The sequence below is a fragment of the Amblyomma americanum genome, chromosome 2 (assembly GCF_052857255.1).
Source record: "Amblyomma americanum isolate KBUSLIRL-KWMA chromosome 2, ASM5285725v1, whole genome shotgun sequence".
In the NCBI taxonomy this organism is placed as follows: Eukaryota; Metazoa; Arthropoda; class Arachnida; order Ixodida; family Ixodidae; genus Amblyomma; species Amblyomma americanum.
Window position 1 is genome coordinate 145,013,827 of NC_135498.1, and position 22,099 is coordinate 145,035,925.

General features: G+C 46.9%; 1 protein-coding gene across 2 annotated transcripts in view; it reads left to right on the plus strand.

Annotated features, from left to right (window-relative positions):
- The window catches only part of LOC144121857 (glutathione S-transferase 1-like), a 110,045-nt gene that overhangs the window by 62,791 nt on the left and 25,155 nt on the right, over nt 1-22,099 (plus strand). For both annotated transcript variants that reach the window (XM_077655272.1, XM_077655274.1), the window contains exons 2-4: nt 5,618-5,676; nt 10,486-10,627; nt 14,059-14,229. In XM_077655272.1, the coding sequence (XP_077511398.1) occupies nt 5,618-5,676; nt 10,486-10,627; nt 14,059-14,229 (372 nt within the window). The remainder of the gene's footprint in view (nt 1-5,617; nt 5,677-10,485; nt 10,628-14,058; nt 14,230-22,099) is intronic.

The window sequence follows — 22,099 nt, forward strand, 5'->3', positions numbered from 1 at the left end:
TGTATGACAAATAGTAGGAGAGACGGAAATCGTCACCCACACCGGCTTCCTCTATGCACAACAGAGGAAAATTGTTTTGCTCAAGAAGTCTGTGAAAATCTGCATTTTTGCTCTTGAGTTGTTTGCATTCCACTGAAAAAGTGCGACATTTTGTTAACGGTTATTCATAAAAAGTGTGCCCAGTAGAACACCTAGAAAGTTGAGCCGACAGCAAAGCCTTCACTTCTGGAAGGATGTTTGCTTGCCGAATGCCTGTCATAATAGCTCGAACTGAAGTAAACAGCATAGGTAGAATGAGCCGCACCACTGAGCTTGAAAATTTGTCTCCAGCAAGTGGCGCTGGTTCAGGTGCCACTTGCGCTGGCCGACCAGAAGAGCGCTGAAATGAGGTGATTGAGAGATCTGAAAGAGGACCTTGCACCTGGCTGTAAGAACGTTCCCGAGTAGGCCTCTTCAACGCAGAAGCGGGTGGCACAGCTGAAGAATAGGAGGTAGAATTCTGCACTTGTTTGCTTGAATGTTCCCGGGCAGAATTCTTCAGCCCAGACACGTACGATACATATTTCGAAGCTTGGTGTTAGTCATGCTGCTCTATATTCTGGCGCACTGGCTTCACGGCTTCCAGATTTGGCGACCTGCCATTAAATATTTCGTGACGCCAGAGGTTTGAAGCAGCTGTTTTGAGGACAACGCGAGAAAGCAGCAGCATCATTACCACCACCGTTCGCGCACTTCAGTTGCTGAAGCCATTTGCATTGGGTGTGCTGATGGCTCTCTGAACAAATCTTGCATCGCCGCTAAGCGCATCAGTTCTGTGTCACTCGCAGTTGAAGCAGCTCGTCTAAGGTACTCTTGCACAGGATGAATAGTGAAGCCCAAGAACACCCTCTCTGGCATTGGGCGGTCTCCCCTAAATGTGAGAATCACTGAGTATTGGGGACGGGACTCCAGCGCTCCGTTCTCTTGACGCCGATACATAGTCTGCCGGCGTGTCGAGATCACTGCGGCGTCCCTCAGAAACTCTAGACGTTGCTCATCGCTGTAAAGGAGCGTGGAGAGAAACGTGGCGGATTTTTTCATTGTTTCTTGTGTAGTACTATGGAATGGAAGGATTAACACTTAATCCAGCCACTACAGATAGCAAGAACAGAAGCTAAGCTGATGGTAATGAAGTAACACATAGAGAGAAGCAGCCATCTCTGTTTACCCTGAATGACGTTGCTTTCTCCTTTGTGACAGAAACAAATCCTGATGAATCTGTTTGGGTTCACCGGACAAAAGCTTCGGCGCTCTTGAGCCGGACGGAACACTACAGGAATCCTCCTGGTCGCGTTTTCTTGTAGGAGACCAGCGTGAACAGGACTTAATCGCACTCTATATCTTCCAGCTCGCTCTGCACATCCTGTATGGTGCTCGCAATATAATTCGCACTTTCCTGGAGGCGAGGTTTTTGTTTTACACTTCCTTTTCTTCATCCTCTGCTGGAGGATGCATTGTCATAGCTCCCGTTCCGTCAAGCACCAGTAATGGCGGCTTGAAGGTGTTGTTCACCGCATGATGGCCAGCCGGCACTTGACTGCACCAAGGAGCGGCATTCATTATGCCCAGGATTCCTATAACATGAGGCTGGGGAGACTACGAGGTTGGCCTCAACCACCGCGGTGATCGCGGACGCGCGAAATCAAGAGCGAGAGAGAGAATGAAAAGGAAACGCAGGGAGGTTAACCAGATGTCAGTCTCCGGTTTGCTACCCTACACTGGGGATGGGAGATAGGGGTTAGAAAGATGACAGAGAGGAAAACGCAATAAAGGAAAAAAAAAGGAAATCAAAAAGAACGCACTCTGTACGTCGCACTCGGCGTACCGAAATCCCGCTGGAATACTTGCTGGCCACAAGAGGATCAGTGGGCTCGCGAAACGATGGTCAGATACAAAATACAAAAAAAAATTACGGAGCGCAGCAGAACAGCGATCGAAAAGGAAGCGCCTCTTCAATTATCGTTGTCCGCCCAGCTCTGCCCTATACTTCAGTACTATCTAAGATTGCGCTCATATAATTTCCCCTTGTGAAATCCTGCTGCTATCCTTGGCCAGAGAGTACCTGCTAATTAGATTATAACTTTAATTGCTGTTTACATTATTTGCTCCCACGTTGCGGTTCTGAGGTCTCTGCTTTAACAAGAGTTTCGGTCCGGGGTTGCTGGTTCACCAGTAGAACAATTTTTGTGCGCTGCAAAGTACCAGCTTATTGCCGGTTAGGAGGGCACGAAAAGGACGGGCAAAATGGTCACGCGCATACTTGCCCTAGACCACTTAAGCATGCAAACTGTAATAGAGTTTTTGCACAGGTTCTCCGAGGTGTTCTTCTTAAACACCTTGGCCACAAAGGGCAGTTCAGCCGTGGCAGGGGGAAGGCGGGGAGGGAGACCGGTGGTCATGAACCGATGCTGACAGGCATTAAATAATAAAAACAAAAGAGAACGCATAGCGCTCCATGAAAAGCGTTTTATTTATTAGGTTTAAAGGGATCTTAGGCTTGATTCCATTGAAGGTGAGTGGTTCTGCGTGCCTCACTTGTGAGCCTGTTTATAGTGTGCCAGCTATCACAAATTGCACCAAATTTCGTTCGTTGAAAATATCAATACTTCCAAAATTTATTCCCCTCATAGCGTTCCAGCAGCAAAAGACTCACTTTGTGCCTAGAACTTCAGCGTGAATGCTTAACTATTTTTTCCCACTTAAATTATCGAAATTCGTGATATCGAAGGTTACGTACACTGCGCTTCGAAAACTCCGTGTGACAGCCACGTAAAGGCGATTGGTGTGGTCTGGACCGATAGTTTACGCGAAAACTGTACTTCAATTAACTTAGGCACTTTCTAGGGCAAGCAGCTTGTCTCGCCGCTACCTGTCTTTGAATGTTTTGTAGCGATTGCTACATTACGGTAGCGTTTAGAGCCTTCAGCGTGGCTGCGCCGCCACGCTGTCATGTGGTTGGTCATGTGATGCGGAGCAGCTGCCGGCGGCATGGCGCCGTAGCTGATCACGTGGTTAGTCACGTGGTTGGTCACGTGACAAAGTTCCACTCGGCCAGCTATAGCTATCGCGTCAATCCAGGTTTAACCAGAGCTAAACCACCACCAATTTTTTTTATCATGTGAAAGGTCTCTTTTTTGTGAATGCAGTAACCAATCGATAATGCCAAACAACAATTTAGCTTCGGCCTCCCTTAAAGCAACCTTCCGCTTCCTGGTTTCAGCTTAGAGCTTGAGACTCTTTCTAACGTACCCGCCTTTTGTTGTTGCAATGGAAGCCTAACACCTCGCTTCGCTCTTCGACGCTTACAAACCACTCAGGTGGTTGAGAAGCCATGGATATCGGCCCTCACTTTCAGTGGAAGGTCACTTTGATTTGCTGCTAGGACATAATATTTAGAGCGCGTAACCGACATCTTTTGCCTCTCGACAAGCTTTTCTCAACAAGGTAATAAGGGACCAGTTTATTTAGGGTGCATATTAAGCGTTAAAGTGTTCCGTACGTAGTAGAATCCACAGCATAGAAAGTTGGTCGTCCCGTTTTTGCGACCTCAGTTAGGCACGCCAGAATGGCGGAGAATTGTTGGGAAAGTAGTGGATGAAAGAAACCTCTTCCTCAGTATCATAGCAAAAAACATTACGAGAGCACTGCTGTTTGATATTTGTTCTGCGCTGATATGCAGCGTGTCCTGAGTTCTTACCAGTGTTCTCAGGAGTAAAGTATTAAGAAATGCGCGCCCACACCATGACATGTGGAGACATTCCTGCATAATTCGGGAGGATTAGCACTCCTTTTTGTTTCAAATCTCTAGTGTGGCTGAAATAGTGCATTAAAAGATATATAAAAAACTGAAACATTGCAACAACATGAATGAGCTGACACTTGGAAAGACGAAGCCCATAGTTGCTCATATGTGCACAATGTAGCCCTAAAGGCTACAAACGCTACAATACCCGCGGCACCACGAAAGCTTACCCGGCTATCCCCCAGGATCAGTAGCGAAGGAGCTCGGCCAAGCATGCAGAAAGGTTTGGTTTGGTTTATGGAGGTTTAACGTCGCAAAGCGACTCAGGCTATGAAGGACGCCGTAGTGAAGAAGTCCGAAAATTTCGACCATCTGCGATTCTTGAATGTGCCCTGACATCGAACACTACACGGGCGTCTAGAATATTGCCTCCACCGAAATTCGACCGCCGCGGCCGGGATAGAACTCGCGTCGTGTTGGTACATGCGGATAGTATCATACCTGCAAGCTCGTGAAATGTGCTACTGTTGCCGTTAACCAAAGTCCGCTGAAGCGTGGACGAGCCTACATAGGGCAGACCGGCCCTGTGTAGATGGCTGCGCAAAGAACCATGCTCTATGTATAAAAAATAAGAAGAACCGGACTTCCTCTCTCACTACATTGCATCCAAAGGTTGCAAGCCACTACTTGAGAATTTGTAGATTATAGCTAGGAGAGAAAGCACAGTGGCGCGTGAGCTGCTGGAAGCGTAACAAATCAGACAGCCGGTGATGCCTGCGTCAGTGATATTTCAGTTTCGCTGTATAATTTGTAAAGAAAATTTCTGCGGTGTTCCGTATGACATGCACACTGGATTGACTTGTATCCCTTTTCTGAGGCGTGCTTTCTGCGACTGCCTAGATACGCTTTTACTTTCGATGCATTAAAATGAGTTGCACGTTTGCGCCAGTCGCATGAACTCGTCTCCTGTGTCTGTCTTGTTTGCTACGATTTTGTTATCAGTTTTGAAACCATGAACCAACTCACCTAGCAAGAAGTACAGCCGGCCAAATGTTTAGCTGGCATGTGTGACGGCCGCCTTTTCCGTGCTCGTGCAGTTCATGACGGAGCAACCTTGAGAAAATATCAAATCTAAGCACAGGCTCAATACCCCGCCGCGGTGGTTCAGTGGGTAGGGCGCTCGGCTATTGATCTGGAGTTCCCGGGTTTGAACCCGACTGCGGCGGCCGCGCTGCGATGGAGGCGAAATGCTAAGGCACCCGTGCGCTGTGCGATGTCAGTGCACGTTAAAGATCCCCAGGTGGTCGAAATTATTCAGGAGCCCTCCACTACGGCTTCTCTTTCTTCCTTTCTTCTATCACTACCTCCTTTATCCCTTCCCATACGGCGCGGTTCAGATGTCCGCCGATATGCGAGACAGATACTGCACCATTTCCTTTCCCCAAAAACCAATTTTCATTTTTTTTCAGGCTCAATAAGTCCGAGCTTATTATTAAGCTTTCCGCAAGTTTGCTTCGTAGTAAAGTGAAGGAGCGCAGAGAAAGCGCCCGTCGAGGTCGCCAGCTCATGTTCTGGCCGGCTGTAGTAAGTCTAGGACACCCCTGTTAGAGAGCCAGGTAATAAAATTTCGCCAGAAACATCTCGTGCTCCTCCTCTGGCCGGCCGCTTTTCCTGAATATTTCTTCGCAGTTCTCCGCGTGGATAAATTCATGAAGAATTCGATGTCTAGAGGCCATTTAGGCTCGTATCCTCTTCGAATGGACCTCCATGTGCTGCTGTTTAATCCAGTGAGCCTCTTTGATCAACGCCATTGCCTGCTTTTTTTGTCAATTACAGATCAACCCTTTCCACACAGTGCCGACCATTGACGACGACGGGTTCATCGTATACGAGAGGTACAGCTTTGCATACTCGTCAAATACTGAGCGCCTATAAGCTCAGCATCGCACTTAGGTGCTACCTAAACTAGAGTCGTATAATCGCATGTACTAGACTTTAGTCCTGCCTTGGCTCTTGTCTGTCTTTTCACTCTAGTCGCGATTGTAACAAACGAGCCCCGCCGCGTTTCTTTGGGACCAATGGTAATGTGAACATCACGCTCCAGTTGACAAATCCTTGTCATCCTGTGCGCCACTCAAAAACCGCTAGGCTGTGGAGCGCGCACGTGACACGTGACCTTCTGTGTTCCTGCTGCGATCCGCTGCTCGGCGGTGCTCCATCCTGTGCGTGACATTGAATGCAAGATTGCCTCGTTGGGCCAGTTGGTAATTCGTGCTGTAAACGAAGAAAATAGCGCAAACACGACAAAGACCTGAGAGAGGCGCAGAATATGGAATGAGCGAAGACGGACGCCGGACAAGAAATACACGGCACACACTGCACCGCTGGATTTGAAACTGATTTATTCTGATGAAGAAACAATATATGTTTTTCCTGCGCTAGAGCACACTGCGAACAAGATGATGGAAGGATATTTACGATGATAAAAAGTGGAGCTCATTGTTGGTAATATAAAATGAAGAATCGCTTATACATGTGTATGTGTGCTTATTCTTTCTGGTTAAGAACTCTTCAAGCAGCTCACACTCACCTCTTTACTTCCCCGAACGATAATAATCGCCAGGTGAAACTGGGGGGAACACTGGCGGCAGTCCTTCACATCAAAGGATAAGTTGTCTCCCGTGCCCCAGCTCAAAGTTACTTCAGCCGTTCGTTTAGGCCCGCTCCAGTTTGGCTAATACAAATTTTACCGGAGAATAATGAGATGGAATAGACACCCACTGCGCACATAGTGAACATCGTTTCTTGTTTGGTCTTTTTAGCGGCAGTTTCGCACTCGCCACCGGATATTTCGGCCCGCAATACGGAACGTTTACGGAGAGCAGAAAACTCCAAATGTGACACGAAATTTTTCAGCCATTTCAATCTTCTTCCAACCCTCTTCCACTGGGCCTGCAAACTTTGAAGAAAACTTTTCGATTTTTGTATCCTATTATTCACCCACCGCCAGCAAAAACTGAAGGAGGAAACTCGGAAGCTTTCAATCGATCAACCTGCTCTGCCAGACTTTGCTGCATCACATGCGGGCAACATTTCTTTAAAGCATTTAAAAACCACAAATTCGCGATGCTACGCTTCACCAACTTTGCGTGTGCCGATACATACGGGAAAAGAACCTTTTGAGACCTTGATGGATACTTCCAATACACATGACGGTGGGGTAAAAAAGGCAGTTCTAAATCTTGGAACCTAATGGTCTTGTCACATGGAACGTATTTCATAAATACAAGGTTCCTAGAACGGGTGCTAAAAACGTTTAAAGTCTGGCGCCGTATTAGAGAACGATCCCAAATTCCGGCATACCTTATTGGCAGTGACGTCAAAATGACGAAACGATGACATGTCGTCGCATGACGCAAAGAGGAATCAGCCAATTGCAGCAGAGTGGCGCCCCGAGGGTATTTATTTGCACAGCGAGGGATCGTCTGCTAAATTTTTGTAAAAACACTTAAGAACTATGCAGCGATCTAAATAACTAATATTTTATTTTGCGAAAACATCGTGTTTAAATTTCAAAAATATTAAGCCAAACAAAAGGCGTACGTAGTTGTGTTAATTAAATTTGCTGATAGGTAACTTTTGCTGCCGCGGGGATGCGCTGACGGCGTTAAAACATCAAGCCGCTTTGCACGAAAGCAGCCGATTCCGAGTTGTGTTATTTTTCCTAAGTGCACAGAAAAATGTGAAGAAAGGCAATGAAGGCTACGTGCCTGCAGAGCTAACTTGCAAGGAGCGCATGGTAAAAATCGACGAAGACAGCTTGTTGAAGTCTGTGTTGTTCGGCTCTTTCGATCGATGACAAAATTGCCAACAGGTGAATTGTTGCAGTATATGATCTGTGGTTGTTCGTTTCTTTTCCCTTGGTAAACACAAGACGACTATGAAGAGCGATTTGCTGAGGAAAATAAAGTGTTTTGCCAGCATAAGCGAATTTTATTTATATGCAGCTGTGGCACAGAGGTGAGCGCGGGATCCCACCCCCTCTTCGCGCTAACTTTGCATATTGCCTCCAACACTAGCCGCACGCATTTGCTTACCATCAATTGTGCGCTGCCGACATACGCCTCGTTACCATACGGCAGGGTGAAAGCCGCCAGTGGCAAATAACCGCAGTGCTCATAGCATACCTGCCGCCGCACCGACAACGCGTTTACACGCGCACCTCCCTTTTCATCGGCGAGTTCGTCGCACAACCACTCCACAGGCTGCTTCTGTGGTCGTAAAAGGCGTCGAAACAGTTCGTCCGGCAAGTCAAACGCATCTTCGTGCGCCCTCCTTCTACGTGGCGCGCGCCGGCGCAGCCGCCTCAGTCGTATGGCCGCATACACCGCCGTCATCTTCTGTCACAAATGCAGCGACCAAATTGACCTCCTCGAGGCGATCACAAAAAGATTGTCAATTTGTGCCTGCATAATTGGGTCTGCCACGTCATCACTTCTGCCACATCCGTGATGTAATCTGCAGCTACCTATGACGCAGAAAAGAATTATGGCCGCCAGCAACAACCGGCCAATAGGAACCAGGCTAACTGATCTGTTTTTGACAAGTTTTTCACAACTCTGTGGTTTGAACTTTCCGTAATAAGGCCTCTGGTGTGTAGCAAGCTTAAGCTGGTGATGCTCAAATAAATTTAAAATTACCAAAACATCGTCGATATATCTAAAAACCATGACAACACCTGTTTGTTTAAGGCAGCCCTGTACAATCGACTCAAACTTCGCTATAATTACGTTACAAAGAATTGGCGCTACACGGGACCAATATAGATGCCACGGTTTTCTACAACGAAGTTGCCGTTCTGCTGCACAATTGTTGAATTAATGCACGCCATCAAAACCTCAAGGAAAGATTCCAGAGTGACGCCGCACATATGCTGACAGGAAATTGACCCAATCCTTTCAATTCATTCAGACACCGCTCTGAAGATTTCATCAGTGTGCCCAGAATAAAAATTACATAAGACACTTTGGAAATTCTAAAGTGTGCTTGGCGAAAGCATTGTCACTGGGCTGCCATGATTACAGCGCACGGACGGACGCGACCGCGAGCATTAGCCATTTAAGGCTTTCGCCTTAAAACTGGTCTTCAAGCTGAATTAGCACTGGGAAACTTGCTGCAGAGCCACCCCACTTTCCTGTCCACAAGAAAGACATCTGTTGGCACCAGGCCCTCGAAGCAATGTGTCAGGTTGTTGGGAACCACTTTTTGCCAAGAACCATGTTGTGTGACAATTGGCGTAAAAGGGTAACCAGGCTTATGCGTCTTTGCGGTGAGAAGCACGCGTAGCACGTCCTGTTGCCATCTTCGAACTTCATTTTCTGGATGCACGTCTGAGGCAGCAAAGAACAACTTTGGGCTCGGGAACGGGAAGCAGCTTAGCCTTGCATGTGAAGGGCTGCCACCACTCTTCCCCTCTGTTTCACCTCGCTAGTAGTATCGGTTGGGAAAATCAAGACGTGAGCGTTAGCTGTTTGAAGTGCTTTTAATCAGAAAGAATAAGTAGACATATACACATGTATATGCGATCCTTGAGTTTCTAATACCGACAAGGAGTGCCACCTTTTATCATCGTAAATATCTTTCCATAATTTGGTTGGGAGTGTGCGCTTGCCAAAGAAAAACAAAACTGGTGTTTTCTTCATGGAAATAAATGAGGTTCAAATCCAGCGGTATTCTGTATGCATGTCTCCTATTTCTTGTCCTGCGTCCAATTTCGCTGGTTCCACCTTCTGTGCCTTATGAACCAACTTGCCTAGCAATTTACACGCTTAACCTCAGAGATGTCACACCATAGCGCTGACTTCGACTAATTATTTTCATCCCATGAGACTTAGCTACAATAGAATATAATGTATTGGCTGCAATGAGTATACAATCTAGCGGCTAAGGCACGACACTAAAGTGGCAACGTTCACCACTTGTTCGCTTCACTACGCACGGGGAAAGGAACGATAAGACGCGAGAACACACAATGCGTTTTTGCCGTCCCTTGCCTTGTGGCGTGAACAAAGCAATCTTCAGGTATCTCTTTTTTACCCGCGGAGTATATGCCGTATTTCTGTCGGAACAAAATTGTGATAAGTCAATGAGCTGGTGTGCGTCTGTCTAGTTTCATTGTTTCTTTGGGCTCCTTTTTCCGTTAACCCATAAAGGCACATAGAAGATCACGTGAGACGTGCGTTCGCGAGCGTCTTCAATTGGTGGGCGTTTCAATGCAGCGTGCACCTACCTACTTGTGGTTTTCTGCAATGCGCCGAGGATAATCAGAATTCACTGCGCTACAGCACCTTAGCGTAATGACAATTTATAATTTCTAAAACCTTTATGCTTATTATAAACAGCCAGCACAAATATCTAATTTCACCAGTTGCTTAAGTGTAGTGGGCAAAAATTTAAATGTTCGATTTTTTAAACCATCGTAGGAGCCAACATGATTCCTCTGTCTTCTAGTGTCCGCTGCCACTGGTGTTACTTTGCAACAGTCAATCTTTATTACACAAAAAGCCAATTTTAGATATCACTGCCGAGCTTGGCTTATAAACATGGAACAACTTAGCCATAGTACTTCTTACATCAACTTTGCTGTACTTGTCGCGACTACATATAAGTGTACCTTCGTTTCCTTGCCAACGCCGGCACCCCAGCAACGCCATCGCCTACTACTTGCTGCGCAAGTATGCGCCGGACTCGGAGCTCTACCCGGCCTGTGTGAGGGGCCGCACACGCATTGACCAGGTGTTGGCCTCCGCATGCTGCAACATTCATCCTCACATGGCCGCTTTCTTCGTGAGTGCTCCTAGAGTGATGTCGATTTCTTTGCGAGCGGGTCTGAGCCCACAAAGCTACACAAGAAAGAATCTTGTAGATTCTGCGCTTGAGTCGCACCTAGGTCTACCACTGCACAATATTATACTGCCGATTGCAGAGCTCGTTTAAAAACAGAAAGCCGTAATTTTTTGCTTCCAAAATAGAATAAGAAAAAATGGAAAGAAATTATGCACGAAGCGACTTACTCTCTAAGCTGCTCCTTCTTGAAGTGAGAATCTGGAGTGCTGCGCGCACATGGTAGTTTTACTATGCTGAAATGAGCACTGAAGGCCTACTGAGCTCGGCATGGATCAGTTGACTACTGAATTGTAATGACACGTAGAAACCACTCTCGCCAAAAACCAAGCTTTTGTAAGTAAAAAAAAATAAAAAGTGGATGTCGTCTTCACAGGCCTATTTGAGAAGTAAAATGGATGCGTCGACACCCGATTACAGATGCGGACCCAAGAGATTCTGCTACATCGTAATTGAAATCAAAACGTAGACAACTCTTTCATTAATTTGAATTGAGTGGGCGTTATAAATTAACATTCAATTTTCACAGCCATCTAAGCCTCCATGGCGCCGGACAATTAACGTTAGCATTAAAAGAAAGAGCGAGAAAGTCAATTTTTAATCAGAGCAATAATTGCACGGAGTTGTTCTCAGGACCTTTTAATCATGCAACAATTGTCGAACGCATCTCTGCTGTACGAGCAGCAGGAGTAGTTTATCCGAAGCAAGGAATTAGAGCAATGGCGGTGCCAAATCACGCCAGTGTATGCCACAATAGCAGGCGCCACTTCTTCAACTTTTTCTAGTTCCCAAGCAAATTAAGGATAGGCTTCCGAATTAGTACTAACAATCATTTAAACCAGGCATGGGTACATCTACCCGCTAAGCAGGTCTGCAAGACCACTTAAAACAAATTAAATCAACAGTTGCATACCGTGCAGTTAGAGGAGTTCGTACTATAGTAGCAGCGCCAACCATAATCAGGCATCGAATTTAAAGGTTGTGGCACAATAGAGTGGACCATGGTCACAAACGAGCATGGTCGTTTTGTCAGAGAATTTTGAAGCGCAGCCATGGTTTAGGGGTCTGGGCATCCGCTTCGGCTACGGGAGGTGGTTGGTTTGAAACCCACTGCAACACATAAACCGGTAAAAATGGGCATGAGCGACCCCCGGCCTGACGCCTAGCTTCTTCAGGGGTGTGCACTTGGAGGAGGCGCCGCATAACCCGCTGTGCTCTGTAGGGGCAAACCATTATCGAAAACCTCTGCCCGCAGAGGTGGTTCGTGTTGCTGTGGTAACTACATGTGGTTCTTACTGTAAAGTGAAGAGTTCCTTACTATATCATACCCCTACCATACCGTAACTTGCCATACCATAAAGCACCATACCATACCCTACCGTACCTACCGGACCTAACGTAACTTACCTCCTGTACATTACCTACAGTACCATGTCATACCATACCATACCTGGCTCCTGGCACATACGATTCTGTCATGGGCGGTAGTAAGATTTCTTTAAATTCGTTTAGTTCAATGTGATGTGTCTAGTAACTTCAAGTATTCTTTGCGGATGATTCATTTTTGACTTTCCTTCAATTCCAGCTGCTTTCTTTCTGTACAAACATGTTTGCTTAACAAACTGAACTACATATTTCAGCCTACCCAAATTTATCATACTGTTACGGCTGCTTTCAGTTTTGAATAACACTGCTGGGTCACCATTCGGCAACCTTGAATTCACCCAGAAAATATGCTGACGCTCTCAGATGTTCATTTTGACATAAGTGGCGATAAAAGTTACGTCAGCAGTCTAGGCGTGCCCAAATCTATGTCGCATGCAAATAATGAATGAAATGGCCCTTAAGTGATAAAACTTACAGGAGTATGCATGAAGCGGCCCTTTTCGCCTCCTCTTTCTCTCTGTCTTCAGCAGCGACTGATATTTTTGTTGTTTTTTTACCTCATTCTTGCTTTCCATCTGGTACGAGCGCTCCCAAAGTGCCTAGATACCTTGCAGTTTGTGTCTTTTTTTATGTGGCCCCCACCGCAGCGTCGCTCTTGCGAACTCTACGAGAAATTGTACCAAGCGCATTTGCGCCCTCCACATTCAATGCACACGCGGCGCCGATATCAGACCATCTCTGCAGCGCGGTAGTACGTGTTCTGCGGTGCGTCAGCTTAAAATCCGCCTTCGAAATGCTAAATCCTTTGTCAAAGAGCAGCTACAACTCTCCTACGCTCCTTTTAGTCTGCTGGAGCCAAAGCGCAGCACGCGACGACCACACTATGCCGAAGTCTGGCCGTGTTAGATGCCTGCGCCGCGCGCAGGCAGTCGCCTAAGTGCCGCCCCTTTTCCATTCTGGCATGAAAGAGTTTTCTCAAAAAACCACTCACCCAAAGAGCTGTTATATTAGTACGGGGAAGCTATCTTTAACGGGTGCGCTATTTTTCTCTGACGCGTTTTGTATTTTTCTTTCATCAAAAATACCCCCGCTAAAACCCCATATTGTGGTGGCGCTGGGTCGCCCTGGATCGAGGTCGCTGACACTTTTTTTTTTCGCACTGAATCCCATGGACAACCGACCAAACACTTTCAGATTGTTCACGCTATTCGAAAAAATTTCTTAGCCAAGTTCGTCCCAACGGTAGTCTACTGTAATTCGTATTGATTTTGATGTCCTTTGTAAGTTATCTTGCATGCATACCGCGCCCGCACACTACTACTGGCCGTTCAAGCAAAAACGTCATTACTGCACAGAAGTACTATGATCGTAAACAACAGAGCTCAATATAGGACAAGCAAATTCTTTCCCCTATATCCGCGCAATGTTTCTCATTCTCTGCTGTAACCATCAGGAAGCAGGAGTCAGCAAGAAGGGACGGTGAGCAGATTTCTAGCTATGATTTATTCCTCTCGCGCGTGATGTCACTGAGCTTCGAGAACGGGTGACATTTCTTTCGCAAATGCTACTGGCTTCGTGCACCAGGAATCCTAAAGAAACGCGAGAGCAGACTCCATCCAACGAATGCGAGCTTTTGCTTTTCGCAGTGTATTGGTGCGATTTTTCTGCAATCCTCCTTAAAAACGAGAACGTAGTGCATTTTTTTATCTTGAAAGTGACTTGGGGACACAAAAGCGGCAAACATTAAAAAAGTCTATACAAAGGCTACACGCAGTCAATTCACTAACGGAAACCAGCACAGATGGACAAGCAAAACTATAACGAAAGAGGAACGCTCTAGTCTGTCTCCGACAATGCGCTTGTATCTGGTAGCGCATGTTCTTTTCAAGAGCAAAAAAGTATCCTTCTTCTACGTCATTTAACGTGACTGAAGTGACATATTTAACTGCTAGTGGCCGCTCTATCGTGTTTCCGCTTTTTCTATGCAGGTCCCCCGCTACTTAGCCAGCACCAAGCCGACCGATGAAGAGGTGATCGCCTTCGAAGAAAACGTGTTCAAGGGACTCGAAAACCTCATTGGCGACAAAAAGTTCGCCGTTAGCGACAAGATTACTCTTGCCGACCTATGCCTCACTGGACACGTCACAGCCGCTCTCGAGGTAAACACCACAGCTAGGGGCTCAACTGGGCTTGTCACATGGAGGTCAAGACAAACTGATGGCCTAGTTGGCTACACCTGTCTATTTGATCGCAGCGCACAGTAAAAGAGCACGGACCGACACAGTAGACATCGCGCACATCGTAACTAGTTTATTGCCACGCAAGGCGCCTGCAACTGGAGGAGTGGCTTCACGTATACCATGGTTTTCGGTGTTTTTTTTTCTGCGTAAGCATATACGTCGAATGTGACACTTGCAGGCGCTTCGCTTGGCAATAAACTAGTTGCAGTCAGCGTTCTGTGCTGGCTATCGTGTCCGTCCATGTTCGTTCTGCTATTGTGCGCTGTGATCAAATAGACAAATTAATGTGAGCGCTGAATGTGACTTCTACGCTGAATATGCCTGAGGGCGTGTCACCGATTATTTAGGAACTAGCAGTGACACGGATACCGTCCTTAGTTTGTAGATGAATATAGCATAGCACGATCCGCGATCGCTACCGCGGGGCACCGCTGGATGCACGCTGATTGGTCCCGACACGGCTCGCGCGAACGCAGCTGATTAGGGTGCCTCGATGCCAGCGGGAGCGGAGGCGCTGGCATTGAGGCACAAGCGTTTGCGGGTAGGTAGGCTGGAAACGCTGATTGGCAAAAAATGTGACGTCACGCCTGCAACGTCATGGTCACGTGACTTTTAATGACGTCATGTCCGGTTGGGGACAGAAACATTTTCTCTAGATTTTTCTCGCAATTCCCCACGTTTTTGACAGCGCGCGTGGGATAAAAAAAGCACATCTTTACCCCCACCCAACCCACATCGACCACCTTGCCGAGCGGGGCGCAATTGAAGAGCCCTTCGCTAAATGCTACCGGCATTCACGTTTACCCAACACACGACACTTTCCCGAACTCGGATGTTTTGCCGCCTTTTTATTTTTATTTTGTGTGTTTATGTTTTCATGCACAGTGCACGTGTGTCTGGTTAAGCTAACTGCGACGCTGATTCCGCATTGACTATTCCTGCCGAAGAGGCTCCAGGGACGTTTCCTGCCCTGTCTGCGTTTTAGTCTGTTTATTTGTTTACTCGTTCTGGCCAGCGGCACGCGAGAACATGCATCTCCGGGAATCCGCCATCATTGAGATTTGCCGTGTAGCAGCGACACAACTCCTTCGAGTTCGATGGTGATTGAGAATCTCGAAGACCCCCGACTCGATCGGCATTGAAACTGGTCGTGTGACAGGGGTATACGTTACGGCGGTGGTGCGGCCGGCCAAACGCACCGCAGAAACCCGATCCCGCAGCCGGGCGCCGCAAAGCGCAAATGTCTCCGCGCTGCCTCGCGTCAGAAGGGCGCCTCCGTCCCGCGTTCCGTCGCGGAGACAAAAAGAGGGCTCCTTCCTAGAAACTGAGAGAGAGAGAAGAGTAACGGAAAGAAAATGGGGAACGAAGGCGCGAAATCGCCCAAGTGTCCGTTATTGCAATGGGTTACTGTCCTACATGGAGCATCGCGCTCTACTATCTGCGAAGCAGAAAAAAATAAAGAAAAATAAAATATAAAAAATATAAAACGTTTAGGAGGGAATAGGCAATATGCTTTTCTGTTTTCTCTGTTTTCTCTGGTCATGAGCAAGAAAGAATGGCAGGGAGAGTAGAAGGCCGGCATGTTCAAGCAAGCACGCAAATTGGAATGACCTCAGGCGATGCAGTTGGGGTGTTGTGAATTTCAGTAGGGCTAGGACTCTGACCTCTGAACTGAAGTGCGGAGAGAGTACCAGGGTTTTCATTTATACTGGCCTGCACAGTATTAACTGATATATAAAGTATGATTCTCGTTGCTCACGCTCACGGGTATTTTGGAAGCCGCTCTGTAGCAGCGTAACATTTAGTTTGTGAAACTCGTGACCTTCCTGGGAAAGATGTTTCGACAGGGGGAGGAGAGGAAGAGATCTGGTGTGCGCGCGGTGGTTGTTGAATCTAATTCGGAAAAAATTCTCGGTTTAGCCAATGTATTGCATCTGACAATCGCCACACTCGAGCATCTACACTACGTTATTATTGTCACAATTCAAGTTTTCACGGATGGAGTGTTTGAAGTTAGATTGTGTGCTTTGAGCTAGTATTCTCCGCATATGTTGGCAAACTTGACATCGATTCTTCCTGCAAGGTAGGCAATCAACAGGCTTTCCCTTATAGACAGTAGAGTGAACTACATAATTATGTATGTTTTGGTAATCTGTAGGTAATCTGTGGAACTGCTGGAAAAATTTTTGACAGTCTATCGGTTTGTTCGATTATGTTGAAATGCTTTTTTATAGAATTTTTTTGACATTAGCAAGGTTTCTTGCGAAGGTTACGACCAGATTAGAGCGGTGTCCTTTGCGGTTGCTGATGGAATTGAACTTTTGCAGTGGCGTGGGTGGCAGCTCTTGTAATGAAGGGACTGGTGTCTATCCGTGGGCTTTCTATAGACACTGGTGATTAATGTACCCTTCTCCACTCGAACTGAGGCGTCCAAGAAATTAATTTGACTGGTGGAGTAAGTGTGTGCGAAACAGAGGTTTGGATGTATGTCGTTAAATGATGAAATAAACTGAATGAATTGGTCCTCGGTTTTCGTCCCTACCATGAATATGTCATCTAGGAAGCGTTTGTAAAAAGCCGGTTTTGTTGGGTATGAGCGGATAAACTCCGATTCAATGCTATGCATATATATGTTGGCATAGTTAGGCGCCATTTTCGTTCGCATAGCGGTGCCATTCGTTTGTAGGTAAGAGGAGTTGTAGAATTCGAAAGAGTTGAGTTTGAGGACCAGATTAGTAAGTGTAAAGAAGGTACTTCGTCTAGGAGCATCAGCGCTTGTGCGTTTTCCATAGGATGCGACCAGAGCTCGGATGCCATCATTATGCGGTATGTTGGTGTACAAAGACACTACATCAAGGTTAACTAACACACGCGCGCGCGCGCACACACACACACACACACACACACACACACACACACACACACACACACACACACACACACACACACACACACACACACACACACACACACATATATATATATATATATATATATATATATATATATATATATATATATATATATATATATATATATATATATATATATATATATATATATATGTAATAAGGGAGCTAACAGTCACCGAAACCAAGGTGCATATAGGGGAATGTTTTTTTTTATTTTTTTTTAATGTGTTGTGCTTACCAGTGGGATATTATAGTACTTAGATTAATAAATCGATTAAAGAAAATTACTGATAAAGCAGCAGAAAAAACAACCATGCCGCCGGTGGGATCCGAACCCACGACCTCCGAATATCGCGTCCGGTGCTCTTACCAACTGAGCTACGGCGACGGCTGTCCAATCTGCTGCTCTCGTGGGTATTTATGTTCATTGGGTGTAAGCGAATCTTGAGAGTGTTCACCAGCGCCACACTCTCAAGATTCGCTTACACCCAATGAACATAAATGAACCTCTGTACCCGCACGTGACGTGGTTCAGTGTCGAAATGCTCAAACGCGAGCTTTTTAAATTGCGCAAATGATTTTGTGGATTTTACTTTTTCGTCTCGCCATGCAAAATCATGAGCAGCTCCTGCCATCTTACACCTCGCCATTCCCAGCATTTGAGCATCGGACCATCCCCCCATTTTCCCAATCTCTTCTAGCATGGAAAAGAAATCGCAGATTGGAACCCCTGTCTTATCTCCCGTAAACGTCGGAATGACGCTTCCTAATGCCAGCATGCTTGCTCCGAGCGACGGCTGTGGAGTGGGAGCTCCCTCAGATAAAGACATTTTTTTTTTCAAGCCCTCCGGTGCCTCAAGCCTCTCAAATGGGGGTAAAAGTCCCACAATCAGTCCCGTGATTCCCTTTTGATTACAATTTTGAAGTCATGAATGTCGCAGCATTCAGAGGACATTTGCTTTTGAGACCCCACTTCTGACACCAGTGTGATGACCCCCATAATGCGCAGGTCCACACGGGACGGAGAGGCAAAGAGACACCGTATGGCTCAGTTTAAACAAACAGGTATATTCAATAATTACACATGATTAAGATTATACATCAGAGGCTGGGGCGTCCCAGCTTACGTGCCGACGACTTCATGGGGGCGATGGAGTGGCTCCGGAGTTGGGCTCGAGCGTTTGCTGGAGAAGCTGCACGCTGTCGAACTTCGGCGCTGAAGGCCCTCTTGGCGAACGATGTCGTCCTGAGCGTGGATGCAGTAGAATTTCAATAGTCGTCCGTTTCTTCGAGGATGGATCACAAACCCTTCCTCTAGTGTCGTTCGGCTTGGAAGATGAACAGGAGGCGAGCTTGTAGATGATGACAGCAGAGCATAATTTTACAACATACATATACAGAGAGTTAAACTGGAAAAAGCAGAACTGAATTTACAAAAGAACAAACTTTGCACTTCTTTACTCATCGACCGGGCAGGTTAGTGCCTAAGTAGCATCACATTACATGCTAAGCATGGAGCCCCAGCTCAGACTGGACTGCATCCGTTTACATGCGCTTTTAAGCACTTGATTAACAAAGGACTAATGGCGGTCATTTTCAGTGGCCCGCCCAAAGCATCAATTCTCCAATCAAAAATAACATGCGAGATGGGGACAACCCCTTGGGTTGGGCTTAGCCTCGAACCCAGAGTCTTGTTAACAACACAAACTAAATAAACAAAAACGCCACAACTCTCTCTCAAGTGAGAGTATCCACAGGCTCTCCCTTCGGAGCTAATCCTTGCCCCATGCATGCATACCGCCACCCACCATCGGTCCGCGTCGCCCGTCAGCAACAGAGGAGGGGGCGAAAGGGCCCACGATGCTGCCGGGCTACCGACGGCGGGACACAGCTAATAAGCATGAAGGGGTTCGTCTGTCGCTCCGGGAAACCAGATTAAGGGTCGCCCCTGTCTTCCCACATTCTTGGCGAGTCTTGCCTGTCCGCCATGACAGGTGTCCGTCACGGCCCTCCTGGGAATGCGCTTTTGTTCACGAGGCACGGCGGGAAGCTGTGGGTGCCTTCCCGGCGATAGCCCACGTCGAAAGGGGGGGGGGGGGAGGGGGGTCCGTGCGTCAAGCGACAATTTTCGTTCCCCGTATGTACTCGGGGGCTCTCGGTTTCCGCGTGTGCCGGCGTCCTGCTTTCTGCAAAGGTATGCAGCTGGAAAAGAGGGGCGGCCTTAAGCCCCAACTCGATGCACACACAAGGAATGTACCTCGTAGCACACAAGGAATGTCACAATATTGCACTTTTGTTTTTATTTATGATTCCAACATTGTATTAAAGGTTCGAGAATTATATTAGAACAATGTTCATTTGGAACATTAAACTAATGCTTTGGCACAAAATATAACATTGTATTGTAATTTTTAACAATATATTAGCAGTAAAAAGTCACCCATATCAAAATACTGTTTACTCTCAATGTTGAGCTATTGCTTTCTTTATAACACATGTTATTTAATAATGTTCAACATTAATGTAAGATTCCAATGCGGCATTTAACGTTGCTACCATTATTCTAATGTCGGTGTGACCTGCGACCCATCAACATCGTACGAACGCTGTTGTAATCGAGCGCCCTTTACATGGCATTCTTTCCGTGCGTATATGTTTGTTTCTGTGAGTGCCTTCTTTATATTTTGCGACCGGAGCCTCGGCGCGGTAGTTCAGCGGGTAGTGCTCTCGACTGCTGAGCCCGAGTACGCGGGTCCGATCCCGGCCGATGCGGCCGCGTTTCGATGGAGGCGAAATGCAAAAGGCGCCCACATACTCTGCGATGTCAGTGCACGGTAAAGAGACCAAGGTGGTCGACATTATCCGGAGTTCTCTATTACTGCGTCCCTCATAGCCTGAGTCGTTTTGGGACTCAAAACCCCATAAAAACACACACAAAAAAAACAAATTTTAAGACCGGAGTGGCAGGTGTCCATTCCCCTCTGAAGTCGCGCGGCGTTCCTTTCACCCCAAAGTGCGCACTCGTGGACATTGTGGCAAGTAAGCCATTGCACGCGTGCGCGCCTATGTGTTTGTTTGTGCTTCAGTGTTTTTAAGTGACCGGTTGTCAACGGAGCTGAGAACAACCGAGGCAGCGGACGAGAGAGCGGTGAGCGGCGAGCATTGTGTGTGCGGTTGCGCCACTGCGCGAGCAAGATCGAGCGAGGTGTATGAAGCTGCGAGCGTGAATTTATGCTGTAAATAAGTTTTCGTTGTACATATAGCCATTTTTTTTTGTTTTCAGCGTACGCGTTCAACTGTTTTTCCAATTGATGTGTATATATTTTCGAACTATCAACCACGAGGAACTACACAGCCAGCTTTGTCTCTCGCGGTCCCGAATGATGGACACCCGACGCTTCTTCAAGCGTCAGCGGTTGTCTGATGAAGCGTTATCCAACTGCGCCCCTGGAGATTCTGGTGTGACACTTGACAACGGTGTAGTATTTGACCAAAGTGATGCAAGCTTTCATCACCGGACAGTAGCTGATGTTGACTCCATGGAAGGGACACCGCCATTAGTGAGCTCCAGTGACGCTGCGGGCCGAGATGATTCCCTTTCTCCTTCATTAGGATTAAGCCCGGATTTAACCAGAGCGATGCAAGCGTTCATCACCGGACAGTAGCCGATGCCATCGACTCCGTGAAAGGAACTCCTCCAACAGCGAGCTCCAGTCACGCAGTAAGCCGAGACGATTCCCTCTCTCCTTGCTTGGGATTGAAGTCCGGAGACAACAGTAAGAAAACAACTAACTTGCCTCAAGAATGTGACTTAGGAGAGTTTCTAGGCAAAGCTAAGCTCACTGGCATCCCGGACTTTTTGAAGTTACGTCTTTTTACTAAGCCATGGTTGCCAAATGTTACATGCGGCTTTAAGAAGGCTATAACACCTGGAAAGACGCCTTCTCGCCACAAATGACTAGGAGATTACACCTCTTGGCTTGCTCACTCAGCGACAGCGAAAGGCGCCCTTTGTCATTTCTGCGCCACTTTTCCTCCGCGGGTTCACCGGGGTACTCAAGGTAGTTCTATCGTGCGCGCTTTGAATGACTACAGAAAAATGCACGAGGCATGCAGAGATCACGTAAAAGCCCAATAGCACCAGGAGGCAATAATGGCCTCATAGAACTTTGTGGATGCGATGAAAGACAAAAAGCTACCAGTTGTACAGCAGCTAAACAGAGCACTGCACGTGCAAGTTGAAAGGAATCGCGAGAAACTATTTCCAATAGTTTCCACCATTGTCTTTTGCGCGCCGCATGACTTGCCAATTCGCAGCAAGCAGTCCGATAGTGCAGTCTTCAATAATCTCCTTGACTTTCGTGTAGAAGCTGGAGATACTCTACTTCAGGAACACTTCGCTTATTCAGCCCGCAATGTTAGGTACACTTCTGTCCGCGTCCAGAACGAGATCATCACAATCTGACGACATCCTGAGAGAGCAGATAGTTGCCGAAGCTAACGCAGCTTTTGCTTTTTCCGTTCTTGCTGACGAAACCACAGATATTTCCGGAAAAGAGCAGATGTCTACGGGCGTTCGCTTTATTGACAAGGCGGGAGTCGAAGTGTGCGTTCGGGAGCAGTATTTGGGATTTGTAGAGCTGGAGAAATTAAACTCCGCTTGCATCGCCGCTGAAATCTTGAAGTTTTTAATGAATCCCGGGCTGATTCTTTCGAACCTCTTTGGACAGGGGTACGATGGGTGCTCTACAATGGCTGGAAAAGAAGCTGGAGTGAACAAAATAATACAGAAACAGTTCCCGAAGGCACTATTTTTCCACTGCGCAAGTCACAAACTAAATCTCGTCATCAATGATTTTAACGAATTCTCTGAAATT